General features: G+C 39.2%; 2 protein-coding genes across 10 annotated transcripts in view; both read left to right on the top strand.

Moving 5' to 3' along the window:
• Window positions 1–19,400, top strand: part of MFHAS1 (multifunctional ROCO family signaling regulator 1) — a 43,051-nt gene extending 23,651 nt beyond the window's left edge. The window contains exons 2-5 of one of the 3 annotated variants that reach the window (XM_058167632.1): window positions 16,786–16,889; window positions 17,517–17,571; window positions 17,874–17,949; window positions 19,339–19,400. In XM_058167632.1, coding sequence (XP_058023615.1) covers window positions 16,786–16,889; window positions 17,517–17,537 — 125 coding nt within the window. In that variant the 3' untranslated portion in view covers window positions 17,538–17,571; window positions 17,874–17,949; window positions 19,339–19,400. Of the gene's footprint in view, window positions 1–1,568; window positions 1,888–16,785; window positions 16,905–17,516; window positions 17,572–17,873; window positions 17,950–19,338 lie in introns of those variants that run through there. The other 2 variants (XM_058167631.1, XM_058167630.1) reach the window with 2 other exon arrangements.
• A 1,517-nt stretch (window positions 19,401–20,917) lies between these two features.
• The window catches only part of ERI1 (exoribonuclease 1), a 65,872-nt gene continuing 64,021 nt past the window's right edge, over window positions 20,918–22,768 (top strand). For 2 of the 7 annotated variants that reach the window (XR_009153291.1, XR_009153292.1), the window contains exon 1: window positions 21,012–21,147. Coding sequence is in view for 1 of the 7 variants with exons in the window: in XM_058167640.1 (XP_058023623.1) it covers window positions 21,073–21,147 (75 nt within the window). In the remaining 6 variants the exon portion in view is untranslated. Of the gene's footprint in view, window positions 21,148–21,171; window positions 21,428–22,768 lie in introns of those variants that run through there. The other 5 variants (XM_058167641.1, XM_058167638.1, XM_058167640.1 and 2 more) reach the window with 4 other exon arrangements.

Below are 22,768 nucleotides of genomic sequence, written 5' to 3'. Positions count from 1 at the left end.
CTAGTGTAAAAAATTGCAGAACTAAGCAGATGCTGCCCAATATCTTCCAAAATATATTTAACTAGTTTAAGTTAGGAGATGAGTATCCAGCAGGCCATATATAGTATCCCAATGTAACATTCCAACTACTTTCAGATATTGTACCTTAGCATGAAAATGATTGGTAGGAATTCTTTTTTTTCAAAAATAAGAATGGAAATAGAAGCAGGACATTTCCAGAAACTGAGAACTCTTCCTGTTTCTGTTCTCAACCTCCCACGGTCGCACTAGAACAATCCAGGATGTTACTGCCAGTATATAGTCCTTTGGTCAATTTTTAAAGGATTTTCATCATCCTTATTTTGGGCTATTTTGCTCCTGTTCCCACCCTTAAATACCTGGAAAAAAAGAGGGAGGGAATTTAACATTCAAACTTGTTCTTTCTAAGACATCAACATGTCTTTGAAAGATTTCCTGCAGCCCCCAAAAGGCCATGAACATTAATTTTGGCCTGTAATCACTCAAAGGTTTATCTCCCCAGTCTCCACTTATACAGTCATTCCTTTAGTGAACCAATACTTTTTAAACCAAACATTAACTGATAAATTTTTCTTTACTAACTACCTGGAACAGATTTGACTATCAATATGAACAAAGTTTCTGCTGATAACAAGTATTTTAGATTGCCCTGTTGCTATAAGTATTCTAATAAAACAAATATTGAATGTGTAAAGTGGACTGTATTTACCTGAAAGGATGACTTTTTTAATACTTTGCAATTAAAATGGAAGAGCTCATTCCTTTCAATTCTGTTACTTCAGAACAAGATTATGAAGGCAGATAAATTGGTTTCAGCCTAAAATCCCTTTGAATGGAGGAAGGACGATATTTTAAATTCAGGGCCATCTTTCTTTTAGAAAAAGGCTATATTAAAAAAAATTCATAATAGCCATTCAGTACAGACTGATTTTATGATCATAGGAGTAATTTGTTGTTGTTAGTTTCGAAGTCGTGTCCGACCCATCGCAACCCCATGGACAACGTTCCTCCAGGCCTTCCTGTCCTCTACCATCCTCTGGAGTCCATTTAAACTCATGCCTACTGCTTCAGTGACTCCATCCAGCCACCTCGTTCTCTGTCGTCCCCTTCTTCTTTTGCCCTCAATCTTTCCCAGCATTAGGCTCTTCTCCAGTGAGTCCTTCCTTCTCATTAGGTGGCCAAAGTATTTCAGTTTCATCTTCAGGATCTGACCTTCTAAACCACAACTCCCTTCTGTTATTCTTTTGGATTAGATTAATTAAGGATCAGAGAAGGCAGATCAACCATGATAGCTTTGTATAGAGAATGGCTATCCCTATTATGCTCTGCATGTGGATTTCCTGAAGATACCCAAGATTTGGTTGATATTAGTTGCTCAGTTTAATAGATGTTTATCTGATTTAGTAAGAATAAACAAGAATAAAATTTAGTTGTTCTTAATTTTATTACAGAGAGTTATTTTATTTGGGGGTTGAGCATCAATATATATATTTGGAACCATAAGCATTGCAAACCTTGTTACTTCAGTTCTGCCTTCTTCTAACATACAGATTAATGAGAGCAGGTGTGCTGAAGGCTGTGCATTGGGGTGGACACAAATCTGCAATCTACATGAATTCATCCTTTTAACCGATTGGGGTTGGACTGATATATTCAGAAGAAACAGAAAACATCATCATCCTGATCTACTGTTGAATTTGATTACCCTGCAGTATGAAGGCTCTCACAAGAACCAAGACCATTGTTCGCTGAGAACACTATTGACCTGTGTTTTGCACTTGTTTGGACTCACGAATGTAAGCTTTTTCTCAATGTATGTACCATTAGATGTACCTGAAGAAATATCTAATGAAAAGGAATTGTTGTTAACTTTGGTGGTTTCTGTGCAGGTAGGTGTTGAATTTATCACTGGCAGCTCCAGTTGGCCTCTCCAGCAGGCAAGAAATCTAGCATCTATTCACTTCTTCCATAGTCTTTAGAAGCCAAGACAGACTGTCAGAATGGTGCTTGGAGAGTTCTATTATGACTGTGGGATACCTTTTTAGTTCTCTTGTGTGTTTCACCCCAATTATGCCGTCTATTAAATCATAGCACTAGCTGTTGCTTGTGTACAAGGATAGCAGTGCAGCAAGAGATATAGGAAGCTTAAATATGTACACATGTACACCTGTTCCTCGATTATTGTTTGAGATATCACAGAGATAATCTTGGGCAGAATTATATAAAATTAATGGAGCCAAATTTATTAAAAACCAGCAATCTTCCTTTTCACCCAAGAGTACAGTAATCATGATGACATAAATGGTCTGAATGATCCTTATATAAATTCAACACATCACAGAATTTTCTGTGATGAAACACAGAAAAAAGAACTTCTTGGATAAATTGTTATCAGGAAGTTCAAGTCATATTTTGGAGTTCACCCAGCCTTAGTTAAACGCTACTAGCTGAGTTCCTTTGGCATAAACCAAAACAGCTAGGTTTATTTTCATATAACTACAGCCAAATAACCTAATGTAGCCTTGCAAATAAATTTGCAAAAGGTAAACATCTGCAAAATTGTTCCTGTTGCTTTCACAGAAACAGCCTAAAAAGGAAGAAGTGGGAAAAGAGAGAATGCACTCTTTTTTTTATTTTCACTTTATAAAAACATCTCACTGTTTGCCCATAAACAGGCTTGCTCCCTACATAGATAGTTTAGCAGTGGAGACGTTTGAAGCCTGAATGTGCAGGCTAGCTACTTGTAAAGGCAAACATAACATGGTAGCCTCATATATAACTTCATATATAGTCCCCCAAACCTCTTCTTACTTGCCATGTACTTTTAAGATGTGGTAACTTAGAAATGAAAAGTAGGTGAACTCCTTCCATCTCACTGATTTCCATCTGAACTTCCCCGTATTATCAACCAATGAAAAATTCTACTGTACAGTCATGGGTCCTGTACTGTTCTCCTGGGTAGAGATTAATACTTTGAAACAAAAGATGTGCCTGGTGGCACAGTATTTTCTTCATCTTTCTTAACTTGTACTGAAGAATATTAGTATGCCACAAGATACTATTATTTATTCAGCTGTCTTTAATTTGTACATCTACTTTTCCCAGGTTTATTACTTTTTTGTCTTCAGTTCAGTCTGTTTCTGCGAGTATCGCAATTCCTTTTGGATTGGTTGGAAGTTAATTTGAAATCTGATTCCACCTACTTGCCATCCTCAATATGGGATGGCAGGAAAAGCAGATTAAAGTCTAGTATGCCAGAATTATAACATTGCAGAATCTGGGATTAGCTTTGTATCGATTGTAAATTCTAAACGCTCTTTAAGTCCCTTTCAGGAAAGGCCCATTTGTTGTGAGCAGCTCTTTTTGGTAATGTTCTTCCTTTCTCTCCCTTCCTCCCACTTTTTATTTTTTCAGTTTCTTGGATTTGGTCTGGCATTTCCTGCAAAAGGACTGGCAATTAAGGAGACATTCTTTCTTTTGCTCATTTGGCTCTTTTCCTTTGTTTAGAACATCCATCTGTCCATGGTCAATTTCTTTAGGAGCCTGCTTGAATTAGCCTTAATGTTAGCTCAGTTCTTAAAAGGCTGCTGAGCTATGTGAAAATCCAGGAAATGCCGGTCATTGAGATAGCATCCAGTCTAATTTTCACATATTATCTGCTTCCTTTCATTTTTATTTAATTTTAGAGTTCATTTTGCCAGCAGCAAGTAAAATTGTACAGCAGGTTAGACTGCTGCACTGAGTTTAAAATAAGAAATAATTAACATTATTCTCCCCTCCCATTTACCTGGAGTCATACTCCGGTTGGCAACTGGCACCAACACAAAAACAAAATAAATTTGAAAAGAGCTGAATAGACTTTTCCCTCTGCATACTTGTTCACAAATTGTTACTTAGAATTATAGTGATGCACTAATGAGGTGGTCTAGTTGGAAGCATCCTAAAAAAGCAATTACAAAACTCAAACAGAAGTAAGAGGTCATCCAAAGTAATATTCATTCCCTCGTTCCAGATATCAAATGAATATCAGGTTGATTTCCCAGTAAAAGATTTAAGGAATAGCCAAGAAAATTCTGACCTAGATGTATTTATGAAAAGATTGATCTGTTTCAATAATACCAAATCAATCATACAGGTGAATTGATGTTAGAGAACGCTTGTCAATTGAAACAAGAGATTAAATTGCTAACTATTGGTCACACTGATATTGGTGCCACTTAATTGGCAGGCCCAAATGCTTAACTTGATTTATTTTCCTCAAATGATTGGATATGTTTGTTTTTCCAACAATTAAATTTGTCCATTGGTTTTATAAATATCCACGTAATGAATACACTGGGTTTGGGGCATACACGAAGAATACTATTATTCTTCATACTGCATATCTAATTTTAAAAAGTTCCAATTCCATTCTAGTTAGTAAATAAATAAGCACTAACAAATCATCAGAATAGTAGCTGCCTGTTTGACAATTTTGATTAGTAGGACAGAGTCCATGTTTATAAATAACAGGCATGAAAGTTCTCAGTATTTTTAACTGTAAGCAAAAAATCATTTCAAGGTGTATATGAATAGCCTCAAAAGACATTTGCTTACTTTAACCTAGAGATATCTGGCAAACAAGGTAAATCTTATTTAAATAAGGCGAAAAAGCTATTGAGCTTTTCATTCTACTGTCCCATCATCAAACTGATGTATTGCCCCTGCTCATTATTGCAGCTATTATATTGAAATAATATGCATATTGGGATAATAAGAATATTGGACACTGATTGTTGGTTTTTGAAAAGAGGTTTGAGTTCAGGGCAGAAGATCACAGGCTTCAAGTATCTTAAGACTCTAAAACTGTCCCTTCCTCTCCCACCAACCCCTGAAAAGTTTGGCCTGATTCTCATTCTGATGTTGTTTGAGAATTATCTGAAAGGAAATATAATTGTCACATTCATTTTTGTTGCTAGACTATCCAGTTTGTTTCAGTCTCCTCTTACCAACTGATAAGTGGACAGGCCACCTGGATTGATTGGAGTGGGGGGCAGATTTCCTACTAATTTATCTAAATATTTTCAGAGTGCCAAGTTGGAAATGGCTCTTTTAACACTGAATAGAGTAAAAAGGGGGAGATTTTGTACTGGCATCTGAGACTTTTTTCCTTTCTTCTATTATGATACCTGTCTACCACATCTGCTGGCTGATGGTTAAGATTGACATGGCATCTCTCTAGAAAATCATCAGGCCAGAGGTAGACGTAACATATTGTCTCTTAAAAGTTGAAAATACTACAGTATACTGAAGAACTACTAAGTCCAGAGTTTCCCAGCCTTCTGGGAATTGAGGTCCACCCATCTTAAAATTGCCATAGTCAAGAAACAATAACTTAGACAAATACTGAAAGGAGCAAAAAAGGAGAATTGTAGGAAATGGCAGAAGGCAAGTGAATTTATAAAAGAACTTTCATTTATTTAATCATTGTGTCCCTCATCTTAAATCGTCAAGGTGAGTAACAAAACTAAATAATAGAGTTGGTCTTTGCCTTGGCATCACCCCAGAACCAAATCAAAATAGGGTAACTTGGAGTGGGTTTTTAGAAGTTGCTTGAGTCAGGACAGGTGTGTTCGACTTGTTTCCTATGCCTCAATTCCTGCTACAGATTGTTTTATAAGATGGAGGATGGTTCACTGAATATTGTATAGCACATCTAAAAAAAGTAAAAATCTTTCTCAAGGAAAGTGAAATTTAGAGGTATTATTCCCATCATAGCTTGGTTGGGATAAGTCATCCTGCATTCAGGAATGAATAGGTCCATCTTCAAACCAGAGACCTTGAGATTGGTCATCTCAACCACAGGTCTTTGGACAGGAGGAAGGAAAATGGGCTGATACATGTTCTTCTATAGCTGCAATCAATCAATATTTTTCAGTGCTGTGCGTGGCAATGCTTCTTGTGAATAATTAACTGAATTACGATTTTTTACAAACCTCTGACAGTCTTCCATCAATTTATTTGTCTTCCTATTCCTTTTCTCAGATCTTCAGCTTGCTTTCAGGATATGTTTTCAGTTTTCATTTTGTGTAAAAGCAATTTTCAATTATACTAAGGTGTTTTTGTTCTTTGCTTAATTTTTTCTCATTCCTTTATTCCTCCAGTAACAATACTGACTACGGTATTAGTTGTAATTTTATAATTGCCTAAATGACTGGAAATAATGTATTTTTCTTGCATTGGAAGAGAGTATTCATAGTTAATTTGACTTGTTTCACTTGCTGTGTCAAGAAGAGGTAGTTTTTGCATCTCCTTAAGGAGAAGGAGAGCAACTTTGTGAAATGTTTCCAGGCCTACCTACTCAGGTGTACAACAAAAACAGCTCCTTTTTTCCTCTTTTATCTTCTGCTATGAGAAAAACCCACGTAGTCTTACAATTTTCATAAATGTTTCTGGAGAGCGTTCTGACAAATAGGGCAACCAACTCTTGAGCTCTGTCCCTGGATAAGTGCTTTCTCCATGATGTGCAATCACTCAAGCAGCTCCACCTGTATGCTTACTTCATGATTTGACTGTGACACAAATAGCAGATATTAGTTGCACAGCTTTGAGACGATAGGATCATTAATTTTGGAAGTGAACAAAGGGACCCTTGGATCAAAGGTGACGTTTCTGGGAAGGAAGGCTGCTGTTTCTGGCTCTGCCAGTGATATGTGGATCAGATTTTCACCCTTTGCAAGTCGTCTTCTCAGCTTGCTTATCCTCATGCTCTCTGCTTTCCAGGACTTCAAGGCTGTTTCTCTGAGAAGCTATTTTTCAAAGCTCTACTCATGGCATCTGCAATCTTGGACAGGAAAAGGTAGAAAATGGTATTTTGTCAGGTTGTAAACAGCCCTCAGCTGAGTGTTAAATTAAGGCTACTTGAAGTGCCCCCCAAACTAATATCCACATGTTTCCTCAGGATCCCAAATGTCTAGGCAAGAGTGTGCTTGTTTCACAGTGTTAATTTGGATGCAGAGATCTGAGGGGAACTTTCACCCTTGGAGAATTAATCTCCTCCATTCCCCACTTCCAATATGGAGAATGTAGAACTTTTAAAAGAAAGATTCATGGTATACTTTCAAAGGAAATGGGATGCAGATTTCCTGCTACTTGCTAAACTCCCTTTTACCCCCTTTTACCCCATTTTTCTCTCTCTTTTACTCTGACAAAACAATCGGCCAATCCCTGGCTGATTCCAAAGTCAGATAATCCTTTCTCTCAGATCTTCTGTCATGATCATCTTCTTTCGGGGTCACGAAAGTTTATTGATTGTCAACAAAGATCAGCTCTTCATAGTTGAGCACTATGACAAATCTCTACACCCCATTTTGCAGGCTTCAAAATGCCACTGGCAGATGCTATGACTGTGTCCCTTACTTGGGGAACAATAATCAAAAAGGAAACAGTAACATAGAACAGGGGTCTCCAACCTTGGTTCCTTTAAGACTAGTGGACTTCAACTCCTAGAGTTCCTCAGCCAGCTTTGCTGGCTGAGGGACTCTGGGAGTTGAAGTCCACAAGTCTTAAAGGGACCAAAGTTGGAGACCCCTGACATAGAAAGCATCCTGATCACCCACAAAGCGAACTTATATTAAATAGGTCTCAGCTACCTTTGCATGGTTCGAATGGCTTGTCTAGAATAAATATATAAAAATACCAGTTGGCCAAGACTTCATCAATGACTGCAATACAAACTAAACACATGAATTAAAATGTTCCCTACACTTTATATAAAGGGGATTACTACTGTGATTATCGCCAGTTTTTAAGAAGAAGAGCCATTGTTGCGAAATCAGACACCATGAATGCTTGGGTATTACACAGAAACATTTACAGGAGAAACACCCATAGATGCTTCAGGTTATCAATCTACTTCCTATTTAAGCCACACAGCTAGTTGGAAAAGGTTGTGAGGATACTATTAAATATTTATAGAATCCAAAAAGAATGGGTAAAGAGATCCTGGATTATGGGATATACTATACTGCTCCCACATTGGAGCATTAAAGTTGATTCTACAATGTCTCCAACAAGGAGACTGGTATCCATGGACTTCTAGGAGACATACAGGTAGTCTTCAGCTTGCAACCATTCATTTACTGACTATTCGAAGTTACAATGGCACTGAAAAAAAAGTGACTTAGGACCAGTTCCCACACTTACAACTGTTACAGCATCCTGCACAATCAAAATTCAGGCACTTGGTAACTGGTATGTATTTATGATGGTTCCATTATCCTAGGGTCACCATTTGCGACCTTCCCAGCCACTTCTGACAAGCAACGTCAAGGGGGGAAGTTAGATTCATTTAATGAGCACATGATTCACTTAATAACTGCAGTGATTCATTTAACAAGCCTGGCAAAAGTTGTAAAATGGAGCACAAGTCACTTAACTATGTAAGTCATAAGTTGAGGACTACTTGTATTTATTACATACTATTAATCCATCCCATTGAAGATTCCTCCAATTTGAGTGTTTGGTACAGTGCTTCCAGAACATTGCCCTTCCATTCATGCTACTATCAGCCATGACAGGGATGGGGGTGTCCAATTTGATGGCACGTTTTCAACATCATAGTACATTGTGAACTCCGGAGGGTTTTTTCTCTTACTTCCCATTCATGAATAAAATCCTGCCCTGCCTGCTAAAATGAGTAGGAGAAATGCTAGCTAGGAATACTCTTCATTCATTGTAGAAAGAAGGCGTTCCAAATAAAATTCAATGTTCGATATTGCATTTTCTTCTTTTGAGTTATTGTAAGCAGGATTTTCCTGCCCCATTTTAGCCCTAATGGTATGGGGATTACATATGTTAGCATTTTGTTACCAGAGGGGTTGAAAACAGATAAGGATGGTGGGGTGGGCAATCAAATCACACTGGCAAATGGTGACAAAGAAAGCTTAAAAATCTATTGTTTCAGTCTATATACTTGAAATTTGCTACTCTGATTTGTATGAAATGTATGCTTCACCTCAATAATGTTTATCACTCCTTTAGATTTATGAGCTTTAATAACTAAAGTTGTAAAGGAACTTTCAGCTCCTTTACACCCCCAGGTTTATCCAATTACTGGTCCAATTTCCTGCACATTATGGATCTGTTAGGCATTTTTCTTGTTCTAGATAATGGGATAATGGGAGGCTAAAGTTCCAGATTTCCTGAAGAATGCTCCAGAATTGGAAATTAGCTGGTAAGCTTATCCCAACCCTCAACTAAGACAAAGTGAATCAGACTACTTTCTTAAGGACTTTGCCTACTCCTAAATATAAAGAAAGAAATATAATATTCTGCAACTAAAATAAATGAAAGCCGGGGGAGTGGGTCTTTGGGCCATTCACACTGTCTCAGTACAACCCATCACACAGGGCTGTTGTGAGGAACACAGGAGACAGTGGGAGAATTAATGTATGTTTGCTGCCTTGAATTATTAAACAAAGTAATAAAGGTGGGATAAAAATCAAATAAATTGAAAGTAATTGAAATGCCAGTCTATCCAACTTTGGGAGATAAATTTTCCTGACAACAGCTCAGTTTTGGTGCTCTCTGGATAATCACTGATCTGGAAATCTGCAAAGCTATCTTAACTGCATTTTTAAAAAAAGTTTGTAAAAGCCATCCTATGTGTTCATCTGACCTCGTTTTGTATTTTCTTAAGATAACTGGTTAGAGTTGTTTTTATAAACAGGGATATCCTAGCTTAGTTTGGCACATTTGTAGCACATTCATATGGTTATATAGCAGTGAAATAATCTAGGAATTGAAAACAATGTTAAAACTGCTAGGAAAAAAAGGGACTGAGGAATAATAATGGTTAGCTTGAAAACCAGTTACCATCAAGATTTCAAGTCTCAAAAAGGGTAAATCAACTTTTTATTGGAAGAGACCATAAAATCTGGGCTATTTAGGTTCAGTATATTAAAATTAAACTTTTTTTCTTGCCTAGAAACTGTAGGCTTGGTAATAAAGTTCTGCCATCTTCTAAATGGTCAGGGCTCCCTCTGTTCAATTCCTAGGGAAGAAAAACTCTTGGATCCATAGATTTAGAGAAAAGGTACTTTTACTAGGAAAGAACTGAATACAGCAGAAATCAGGCAAGATCTCAAGCAAAAACACTTGAAGAAGCAAATTGAAATAAAACCTAGAACTCCCCGTAGCTAGGCAACCAGATTTCAGTCATCAGCAGGATGTTTTGGGAATCCTGGTGCACTGTCCCTCCCTTCTGCATACCAAAGCTAGAAGAATTAGCCTTGAAGGTGATAATCCAAGCTGGCATCTGCAAAGCATCATGAAAAATTTCCACTGTGGCCTCTTGCACACTTCCTCCTCCCAGTGCCCATCACCCCCACCGTTCCATGGCAGCTGGCAGCAAGCAGGCAAACAAAGATGCAGGTTGACAGATGGTTGGTGCATGTATTGTGGAACACTAAATTGTTCTTCAAATAAGATTGGAGTTGGGTGGCTAATATATTCAAATAAATAAATAAAATTGGGGCCCACTTTAAACATTAATTTGTATAACACTGTTGCTGTTCAATCAGTAATTACTCCTTACAATATTAACTTACATTTACATAGTTCAAGTAACTGGAATGTGCTTATGTATCACACCTGCCAGATCGGGCATATATAAATGTTTTGTAAGAATAGTACATTATCAGCCTGAGCTACAAACTATAAGCTTATAATATTTATTAAAATATTTTAAGCACAAAAACTGAGAAGAAGCCTTCTGCTGTCCCATTGCTGAAAAGAAATGTTACTTTCTGTAAGATTTGCTTTTATAACTAATATCCCATGCAAAAATTCTATTTAAAAGCGTAAGTCCAACTATTGAGATAAATTTCTTTACAAAACTCTGAACAACCATTCAGTTTTATGTTTAGGCTGAAGACAGATACACATCATTTGGAAAGAGATTGAAATAGTGTAGAGTGCATTAGCAAATGTATTACGTCTGGTATCATGAGTGAAGTTTTTTTTTTTATTATTTATTTATTTACATTTATATCCCGCCCTTCTCCAAAGACTCAGGGCGGCTTACAGTGTGTAAGGCAATAGTCTCATTCTATTTGTATATTTACAAAGTCAACTTATTGCCCCCCCAACAATCTGGGTCCTCAGTTTAAAGCCAGTTTGTGTGCACAGGTGAAAGATTTAAATATATTTGATAACTATCTGAAGCTTGCCTGCAGGACTACACATAGTTCTGTTTGTTGAATCTTTTGAACAATTTTGGTCTAGGGTAAATTAGGTGGACTATTTCCACAGATTGTATTTCTGGAAACTGAGGAATTAGAAGCATAATTTAAATTAGCTTCTGCTTTTCAGATGTGTTGTTTACCTTGCACATGATCCTGTAAAATTTGGTCTGTCAATGTTAAAGTGCTAAAATATGCTGGTCAATAGTGGCTTTGGGCTTTAACAGATAAGATTTTCTGGTAGATTCTAATCTCATTTTTGATACAATTCTGTTTGTTTAAGCTTCCTTCTGGCTGGCCGGGCTTCATCCAGGGCTCAACAATCAAGGTTTCTTTAGAAACTCAAATCTGAGCTAACAACCACGAGTGAAAGACACAATTCAGTTGATCTGTTCTCACTGCAGATACAAGATGTCCAGAGACCTTGGAAGTAGGCAATAAACAAGCAAGTCAATAAATAAATAATGAAAATCAGCTACTGAAAAAAAATCAGCCAATCAATCCAGCTCTCTATTTATAGTAGTTTTAAATCTTTCATCTTTTTCTTCCCCTGCTACAGCGTAATGGACTTCTTGAGCTCATTTCTTACCCTTGGATCTGAAGAGCACTGTACTATGTTTTGAAAACAGTCAGGTCTGGTCTCAGATTCTCCTTCCAGACTGGCCAGGTTCAGTCCCCATACTGAAATTCAAAATGAAGTTTGGGTCACTTGTGAAAGTTAATATTTACTTGAGTTTGAAGGTGGTTCCTCCCTTGCCAGTAGACTCTGGTCCTTATCTACTTTCTGGTTCAGCATCATTCTGTTGCAAGGCCCAGGTTTAAACAGTTGTTGCAGGTTTAAAAACCGCCTTGGCTCTGTAAGATATTTTGATACAGATGGTGCAGTCAAGCGGACAACTTTGGCTGGCCACATGTCTCAATAGGATCCTGTTATCAATATATCAATCGCTGATTTCTGCCAGTTGTTCTGAGATCATGAAATGCTGCCATGTGGAGGCCATTTCTTTGAAAATTGTTGGAAAATTGCCCTGGTATCCATTTTTGACAGGAAAAACTGTTTCCTGGTTATACATCACAATGCTGCCAAAATAAATGTCTGTTTTCCTTCTAATTCCTCAAAAGATCCATTTTTCTTCAAACATCTTTAGGATTAGCCCCTAGAGGGCAGGCATAAAGAGTATAAGATAATTGAGAGATGGTTCATTTCAGGGCATTGGGACTAAATTATTTTTTTTATAATTTTTTAATAATTTTTATAATTAGTCATCTCCATTTTATGGTACAGTTTTTTTTTATTTTTTACAAGAAAAACAAAATACCTGTTTAAAAAAATCAGACCAAAAAATTGACAATAAACATCACCTTAAACTTGAATAATGTATGACTGTTTATTAACCTCAAAATAGTTAATTTGGTGTGCATCTTTTGGCAATATACTTCAGTTTGGGAAATGTTGAGATATTTATCTAATGTTTTGCATCATTTTATCTTCTACCTAAAAAAATTAAAATAACATTCTCCATCTCTTCTAAACACCTTTTTATATATTAAGGTACAAGATTAAACACACACAGAGGTGCAGTATTAGCACAGTTTCTATGCATATCCGGGAGAAAGGACATGGCACTGGCTACTCCTGGAAAAGGAAATTAAACCTTTCTAACATTTATCTAGAAATTATAATGGGTAATATCTAAAATTAAAGAGTAAATTTTGAAGAGGCAAATGTTTCAATTTCAAAAGACCACCATCTGAGAAGAGCTGAATCATTGTGAGAAAAAATAGGTTGTCCATAGATCCAGCATTGTTCTTTTTGTTATGCTTGGAATCCAAAGATCCCATTGCAGATAGCCTCACTAAGAATTTTCCAGAGGCAATCACATATTGACTTTGTGATTGTGTTTTTCATAGTGTTTTTCATAGTGTTTTTCTATGAGTATTGCTTCCTGGAGACATCATTGTCTCAAAGTTGCTTCAATCTGTGAGATGGGTGGGAAATTAATTTGATAATAATAATCTGGAGACAGCAGAATAGAAAAGAAAGAACTAGAGAAGACAACAAAATACCTAGCCCTGCAAATAGAAAGACTGGCAAAAGAAAGCAAAGGTAGTACCAATAGTAATAAGTGCCTTGGGTACAATCCCAAAACAACTAGAGCAGGGGTGTCCAAACTTGGTCCCTTTAAGACTTTTGGACTTCAACTCCCAGAGTTCCTCAGCCAGCTTTGCTGGCTGAGGGACTCTGGGAGTTGAAGTCCAAAAGTCTTAAAGGGACCAAGTTTGGACACCCCTGAACTAGAGCATCACTTGAACACCATCAGTATTGATAAAATCACCATTGGTCACTTGCAAAAGGCAGTTTTACTTGGAACAGCTTACGTCTTAAAACAATACCTTCAATTTCATCAAATGTCCATATTGACCAATCCCAGGTATTTGGGAAGAACTTGATAGGTGGATAATAATGCCAATTCCAGTCTGAACATCTGGCTGATTACAATGAACCATAGTATTATTATCATTGGATTTGGCAGGAAAGATGGCATTAAATTGAAAAACAAAATTTCATAAATCCTATCTCTTGAAGCAGGATCCATTAAAACATTTTCATGGGAAAGTGTTTATTCTCGGACATAAATGGAAATTCATGTATTGACTTCACTGTATTGTAAAAAAGAATGTTGCATCTTAACCTTGCCACATGTTTTTAAAAGTTTTCTTTTATTCAGTCACTGATTATACCCAGTGGTGAAATCTGAACTGGTTTACTACCGGTTCGGCTGCGCATGTGCGCTGCATGTGCATGCACAGTGCGCCCCATGCACCAAATGTGAGGTGCATGTGCATGCATGTGCAGTGCATACTAAAAGGAGGCATGGGGTAAGTAGAACAGCTGCAGGGGGGGTGATCAGCTGTGGTGCGTGATCTTTTTTTTTAACTTTTAAAAGCATTTCTTTTACAACCTATTCAGCCGAATGGGTTGTAAAAAAAATGCTTTTAAAAGTTAAAAAAAAAGGCTCTGAGGATTAGGCAGCTCAGCTGTGATCGTCAGAGCCTTTTTTTTACCGTTTAAAAGCATTTTTTAAAAGAAGCGGCAAACGAACGGCCGGATGATTGGGTGGGCATGGGGGTGGGGCAGGGATTTTTGCTACCGGTTCTCCGAACAACCTGCTGACATCGCTACCAGATCAGCCAGTCCGGTCCAAACCAGGAGAATTTCACCCCGATTATACCTGTGGACCATATTTAGTAGTAGCCAGTAACTGCTTTTTTTAAAAAATCATATATTTAAAGAGTTTGCTGATATCAACAACCTTATTGTATTTCTCTAAACAAAGTACAAACATATTGCTAAGGAAACCAGCATTATCACTCTTCATACAGCAATATTTTCCATCTCTAGATTTCATTCCAAAGAAGATATCATTCCGCTTCAGATTGTTTCTTGTTTGTTTGGTTTTTGGTTCCACTTCAGGTTCTTTCTCAGTTCTATTTCTTTCTTGCTGCTTAATAAAGGCTTCTCAATACATGCTGGGTGGGCATGCGTGCATTTATCTGATAGTTTCCAATTAGTCTCTTTCAAAAAGCTATATTGTGGGATAGAACTGAGAAAAAAAAACCACTTGTAAAAATGGAGATGAATACCATTAAAATGCCTATACAGACCCCTGGACACCAGGCCATGTTGCACGTTGTGTAGTAAGGCATGAAGGATACATTCTGAAGAATCATATTTAACACTGCTCCCACTGATGAAGACTGTACAGCATTAAACATGTATATATGTGTCTGGGGAAAGCTGGGGTGGGGAAATTAGATGCTCGACTGTATCTGCAATGTAATGGCTATCCCAGTAATGGCTAACCTTTTTTTCCTCAGGTACCAAAAGTGCACGTGCACGCACAATAGTGCACGCGCGCATGCCCACACCCATAATGCAATGCCCCCCATGCACGCCCTGCCTCCTGCACATGCGTGTGCAACCCCCCGTGACCCATTTTGGGCTTAGCAGGCCTCCCTGAAGCCTCTGGAGGCCGGAAATGGCCCGTTTCTGGAAATGGCCCATTTTTCGCCCTCCTAGAGCCGCCGTGCGAGCCCTGTACTTACTTGGCATCCAAAACGAGCTGCGTGGAGACTCCTGGGGGGGGGGGGCGGAGCAGCATGGGCATGCGTGCGTGAAAGTCAGCTGGCCGGCGGGAGGTGCGTGCACATGCATGGTGGAACTGACCTAAGGCAACGGCTCACATGCCCGCAGAAATGGCTCCACGTGCCACCTGTGGCACACATGCCGTAGGTTCGCCATCACAAGGCTATTCTAACAGGGTAGGGCAGGGTGGGAAAATTCAGACTTGTCTGAATTTAAGGTGTGGATGCTATTTTGAGTTGGCAGAAATCAGAATTGGAAACAAAATCTTGTTGGAAGTCATGGATTTTGGTTTCTGTAAAAATAAAATGGCAGTAGTTTCAGGTTTGATCTACAAGATGAGCCTAAGAATCTGGTTAAAGCATCACAGACAACCATGTATGTTTGCATGTCTGTATAAGAAGCCATATGCTGAGCATTATGCAAAATGCCATCTTCAGCATCCCAGCGTAAACTACTCAAACACCAAATTTACCCTACAGACAATGGGGTCAGTTATACTGGATTTCCAGCGCCTCACAATCTAGAAGCCCTTCAAATGTAATGGATATTTGGCAGATGTAAATGACTGGATAGTCATTTATCCTGGATGCAATTAAGGTCTCTTGCCTTGGGCAAGATGTTGAACTAGATTTCCTAGGGTCTCTTCCAGCTCTATGATTCTATGACCCCTATACATATAAATAAGCCTTTGCTCCCCATTATGCACCAAGTGGCTTCCTACAGACCTGCAAAAGAAAGTTTTCCCACTCGGTTATGTTTATAGAAATGGGCCCTTCTAATTGCTTGTGGAAGGGCATGAGATTTCTCTGACGTACTGCCAAGGGACATGAATATTTTTAAAAAGTCAGATAAACAAATAAAAAGGAAATGGGACAAGTGAAACTGCCGAGACATGACCAAGGTTATTTTTATAATCAGGTTATATTTCTGTTAGCATGTAATGTGCTTTATGTACCAATGCTTCACAGTCAAATGCAAATGTGCTGACAGATTACCCATTCAAGTAAATTCTACTTTCGTCTTACTGCACTGTTGCCATGAAACTCCACTCTGATGCACATTTTTAGGAGGAAAAATATTCAGAGGGATTTATACAGTGTCAGTTTGGCTGGCTTTCCTCCCAAGCAGAATTCAAAGAGGAAAATGATATAGATTCAGGGTTTCTAGATTGAAATGTATTTGTCAGGGCTTCCTTGTTTTATGAATAGGTCATACGGTACTGCTTCCATGGCTACTGTGACAAACAATATTTATATTCAAGGTGGCCAAAAAAACGAAGACTCCCTTCAAGGTATTTCACTATGGGAGCTCTGGTTTATAAATCCAACAGGTAAAAAGGCCTAATAAGCTTTGCATGGGCAGATTTTGTTAATTTTCTGTTATTTTTCATTGAGGCAGAAATGCCGATTTCTTCAGGAGCTCAAGGACACATTGGATTTGGAGTGGACACATCCATCCGATGGTTTCCTAAAGGAGGAAAGAAACTTTATATGCCTTTCAAGGTGAATTCCTACCTCCAGAGGTATCTATAAAAATGACTCTTTATTTAAAACAAAGTATTGCGTATTATGGTTCTTATGAGAAAATGTTGGCTATTGTTCCCTCCATGGGAATATTTTTATGCCAACTGAAAGGTCATAAAGTATTTAAGCTGTCAAATTCACTAATCCTTTATTTTAAAATCTGGCAATGATTCTGTACAAATTATAGAACTATGTCATTAATTAATGTTGATACAAGGATATTAATTGCTTTCTTGGCCAGGGAACTGTGGACCTCATCTTACATAATTTGTCCCCTTAAGATTTATTTGAAAAACACTGTATAATTTGAAACTGTTATCATCTTCAAAACAAAACTGATCTTGCTGCACTTTGGATATGGTCCAATTTAATTTCCTTAAGCAAGTAATGAGTGAAATTTTATTAAATATATGAAAGCTTATTATCAACAATCCAATGTACAAGTTATAACAAATCAATTGATTTCAGATTCATTTGAGTTATAGCACGATACTCATCAAGGTTGCTAACTTTCCTTGTTACTTTTTTATTTAACTGTAGAATCCTTAGCCATTAGCAATTGTAAATTGATTCTTGGAGCCAACAGTCTATCTGCTTTTCCTACAGGTATTTATACTGCCACTCTGAAGCCAAAAGCAGATTTTTTGATAAACATTCAAAAGTAAGTGACACTCTTTGAGAAGCAATTATAAACTGATGAATTCAAAAGCTGATTTTAGTCTAAATATGTCAAAATGAGAAAAAGCACAAGACAATTATCAAACAATACACACTGCAACTATATCTCAGTACTTCCTATGATTTGTTTTTTGTGCTAGATCTTGTATTTAATTGTGCCCTAGATAATGCAACAAAAAATAATAAAGTCTTTCAATTCTGTATTAAATCCTCCTCACTTTTTTGGTTAGATTATATGTATTATTTAAAATCTCATTTAAAATGTAGTCTCATATTTTCTTTAAGAACTTTCATTATCCAGGCATACAGTCATGGCCTATCAGGAAGAAATCATCTTTTTCTAAGGAAACATTCAAACCAGGTAAGCTATGTTAATATATATATAAAATCCAATGCAAAAACTATTTAAGTAATATTTATTCATCATATTGTTTTGAAAATATATATTATTAAAATGATCTATCTATAAGAATAGGTTTCACCCATGCATTTTAGTAGCCTAATCAATGCCAAATTTAGAAAATGAAACTGTGCTGCATAAGACTAATATGAAAATAATTCTAAGCTCTCTGGTGTAAATGAATAATAGAAGATAAGAAAAGAATCTCATTTCACTGGGAAAACGCCATTAGGAATTGTTTAAAACTTTATAGTTGTTGTGTAACAGTAAAATGCTTAGGAATCTATAGAATACGTGAGGTTTGTAGGAAAAGCATGGAATGTCTGTTATTTTAATGTTGTATATTGTCCCTAGGTATTGTATATAACACCTAGGCATTATACAGAATGAAAAGAACTATTTAGGCAAAGTATGAAATGAGAGCCATGGAAGTGTGAGAAACTGCCAGTGCATAAAATGCTTAGGAAAGGAGCACAATATTAAACATTTCATACTTTAATGTCCCATTTTTGACATTCTATAGTAGTGTTGGTGAACCTTTTTGGCAGAATGCAGAAATGGGAGCGCGCCCACATGCCAGAAACTAGAAAAGAAGCTCCCTAGTGTGTACGTGGAGCGCTGGAAACCGGAAGAGCAGTTCCCGGTGTGCATGCACACGCTGGGAAGCTGAGTTTCCGGCATGCGCACTGGTCACCTGGTCTTCTGGCACACATGCAAAGATCAGCTGGCCGGCATGCATGCCTATGCCGGAAACCGGAACCTCAGCTTCCCGGCGCACGCATGCACACCAGGGAGCTGTTCTAGTTTCCTGCAATCCCCTATACGCGCAAAGACCAGTTGGCCGGCCACATACGCACCGGAACCTGAAAGAGCAATGGGCGATGGCTGGCATGCCTAGATGGCTCTGCGTACCACTTCTGGTACGCATGCCATAGATTCACCATCAGGGTACTGCGGATTTCCCAGGCATTCTACAAAATGCCTATTTTCATACACCGACACCACGCACCTCACCACATCACAATAGAAACATCACTACCGAGATATTTGATTATACTTTGGTTTGCCTTTTGGCATTGCATAGCATACCCAGGAAATGTGTGAAATATGAAATGTTTCATACTTTGATGTCCCAATTTTGGCTTTCTATATTTTTCTCATTCTACAAAATGCCAAATTTCACACACTGAAGTTAACAGATATTAATAAATTAGTAAGTTTTTTAACCTAATAAATTCTTTATCTCAAGATAAAGAATTTTTACCCATACTGATATTTTTGTACTGTGTACATCGACTTGAATTCCACTGAGTTTTCAAAGTTAACAAGGATCATTTAATCTGTTGCCAGATGAAAAGACAATCTGGAAAAATCAGCAAGAAAGAATAGCATCCCAAAATGGAAATGTTTCTGCTACTAATACAGTGCTTGCCAGCAAAAGAACCATAAAGAAAACCCCAAAACAGAAAACTGATGCAACCAGATCTTCTTTTTGCAGCTTGCTGTAAATATCACTGTAGGAATTCAAGAAAGCAGAATTTCAGAAACATCAGGACAGAGACCGAACTTGTGCCTTTTACCCAGACTGCAGCTTGATTGACAACTAAAGAATTCCTGATGGCATTAAATTCTGCGCCAAGTCAGAAAGCTCAAACTGCCCAAGGTGCTGCTGATACAGTTCTACAGAGGAATTATTGAGTCTGTCACCTGCACTTCTATAACTGGTTTGGTTCTGCAACCCAACAAGAAAGACACAGACTTCAGAGGATCATTAGAACTGCAGAAAAAACAATGGCTACCAACCTGCCTTCCATTGAGGACCTGTATACTGCACAAGTCAAAAAGAGGGCTGTGAAAATATTTGCAGAGGCCTCACATCCTGGACAACTGTTTCAACTCCTACCCTCAAAACGATGCTATAGAGCACTGCACACCAGAACAACTACTAGACACAAGAAGTCCCCCCCCAACACCATCATTCTGCTAAACAAATAATTCCCTCAACAAACTATTTACTAAGTCTGCACTACTATTAATCTTCTCATCGTTCCCACCACCCATCTCCTTCCACTTATGACTGTAACTTTGTTGCTTGTATCCTTACGATTTATACTGATATTGTTTCCTGATTGCTTATTTGTACCCTATGACTATCATTCAGCGTTGTACCTTATAATCCTTGATGAACATATCTTTTCTTTTATGTACACTGAGAGCATATGCACCAAGACAAATTCCTTGTGTGTCCAATCACACTTGGCCAATTAAAAAGAATTCTATTCTATTCTAGTCTAAAATAACCCAGAAGTGCTAATTTTTCTACAGCAGGCCTGATTTCATTCGAATCCCTATATGCATTTGCCCAGAAGGGTGCCCAGGATCGAAATCTTAACTATAATTTGCTTCCTAGCTAGATAAGTTCCAAATGGCTATCTTTTCCTAATAAGGAATATAGTGCTGCAGCCGGATATTGCTCCAGCTTTCTCGTAACGTTTTGAGAGGCAGAGACCAGCCTCGTGCCCTTAATCCCCAGTGTGAACGCTCCAGAGGTCAAGACTGAGGAATAAAATTCTGGATTTTTTTTTTTTAATCCTTCTTTCATCCTTGCTTAACAAGAATCTGATTTTGCCACGTTCGCAGCGGAATCGGCTGTCCGCCCCCGGGAGTTTCCGCGGTTCCTTGGCAAAGACTTCGGAAAGCAGCGAATCAGAGGAACTTTTCGGCCCGAATCGGCCTGCCAGGCCCTTCCCGCGCAATTACCGAAGTAAAAGCCTGGGAGGCCGCGTCTTCCGCTCAGTTCCCAAAGCGACGAACCGACAGCGAGCCGCGTTCGTTATTTTCCGGCGGGCCCTGACGTCACATTACAGTGCCGCCCCATCCTTGCGAGAGGCGTTCCCACTCTGGACCCCGCCTCTCATCCACCATTGAGGGAGAGCGAGGGGCGTCCTGACGTCACCCAATCCAGTGCGGTGTTTTGTCCGATTGGGAAAAAAAAAACCCACAAAGGTGGGCGTTGGCGCCTTCCCTCCTCTCTCCCCCCCCTCCCCTTTGCAGGAGCTCGAGGAACTCAGAGACCGCCGCCAAATGGAGGCGCAGAAGGAGAATATGCCGCGACGAGACCGCACCGCGGAGGAGAACGCGGAAGCCAGCCAGGCCTCGGTGAGTGTCCCTTCGCGGCTGCGCAGCTTTGCCATCAGGCTAGCTAGCCGCTTGGCGCCCAGAACACCAACCATCCCGGCTGGAAAGCTCCTTCCGTCATCGGTCGAAGGGCTCAGAGCTCCGCCCTCGCCGGAGGAGGGGCAGGCGGCGCGAGAGACTGAGAGCCATTGGACCGTGGCGGGAAAGCGCTCGTGGCTTCCCGGTGAATCGGGGTCCTCTTTTTTGCGATTGCACGAGAGAGAGCCCGGCGGCCTTTGGAGAAGCCTTGCGCTTATAGAAGGTGGTTTGAGTGGGTTTTTTTTTGGTAGCCCATTGAGTTTCGTCTTTCCAGTTGGGTTTTGCATCTAACCAAGATGGATCACTACCCAAAGGAGGAATCGGTGTTAAAACAAGCCCAACCTCGGAACACTTCCAGAGGCGGGATAGGGGTGGGTAGTGTTACTAATTAAAGGGTGAAATCATGTTTAACGTCTTTATGGATTTTTTAAAAAAAAAAATAGCATGGGCAGACAAGATGACAATAGCTTGCTTGGACTGTTAGTAAAAACGACGGTGAGGCAAGCTGTTTGTGTTACCTGGAAATACCCAAGAAATTTTGCAGTGCTACGGGTGCGGCACGTAGTTCACCACTATTGGGACTGGAATGTATTTTGCTTAGTGACGCATATTACTTAGCAATTGCAGTCTTGGCAATCCCAGTTGTAATTGTAATTCCAGATGCATGGGCCGTTAAGTTGGAAATAGCAATAGCACTTAGACTTATATATTGTTTCTCAGTGCTTTACAGCCTTATGTGGTTTTCAGAGCCACACATTGCCTCCAACAGCCTGGGTCCTCATTTTACCAACTATGGAAGGCTGAATCAAACTTGAGCCAGTCAGGATCAAACTTCTGGCAGTGGAATGCAGAGTTAGCCTGCAGTACTGCAGTCTAACCATTCTACCACCACGGCTCTGGTGGGAGTCCCAGGTAAGGGCTGTACAGGTGCTGTAGGGAAGGCCCAGTACAGCCCGCACATGAGTTGGGGGTGTGCTGCAGTGTGGAGCAAGTTTAGGAAGGCCAGGGAAAGAGGAGGTGTGTGTGAAAGTGCACACTAGGGAAGGAATATAGGGGCTTGGTGCACCACATCTCTGGCTGTAAGAAGCTCCACACCTGCAGCGTGAAACCATGGGTGTTCCTGGAAGCTTCAACCAACCTTGCAGCACAGCAGAAAGCCATTTTACCTTAAGAGGCACAAAGGGGCTTCTTGGTGTGCCACAGCTGGAGGGGCTGCAAGAAGTTCCTAAGATGCAGCACAATATGATCTCCAGCCCCAACCTAGCTCATCAGCACAGGGTAAAGGCAGTGGTGGGATTCAGCCAGTTCGCACCACTTCGGGAGAACCAGTTGTTAACTTTGTGAGCAGTTTGGCAAACAGGTTGTTGGAAGAAATCATTAGGGCAGAGAACCGGTTGTTAAATTACTTGAATCCCACCACTGGGTAAAGGGGGTTTCTTGCTAATCTGGAAAGTCACAATCAGCCCAGCCCGGTCCCAGCTGCAGTCACTCTTGCTTCACCATACTCCATTCTACTCAAGGCCATCTTGGATTTTAGAAAAGGATAAGTCTGCCTCTGTACATT

Source organism: Ahaetulla prasina, chromosome 2 (assembly GCF_028640845.1).
Source record: "Ahaetulla prasina isolate Xishuangbanna chromosome 2, ASM2864084v1, whole genome shotgun sequence".
NCBI classification, from domain to species: domain Eukaryota; kingdom Metazoa; phylum Chordata; class Lepidosauria; order Squamata; family Colubridae; genus Ahaetulla; species Ahaetulla prasina.
This window is presented reverse-complemented; position numbering and strand designations above follow the sequence as displayed.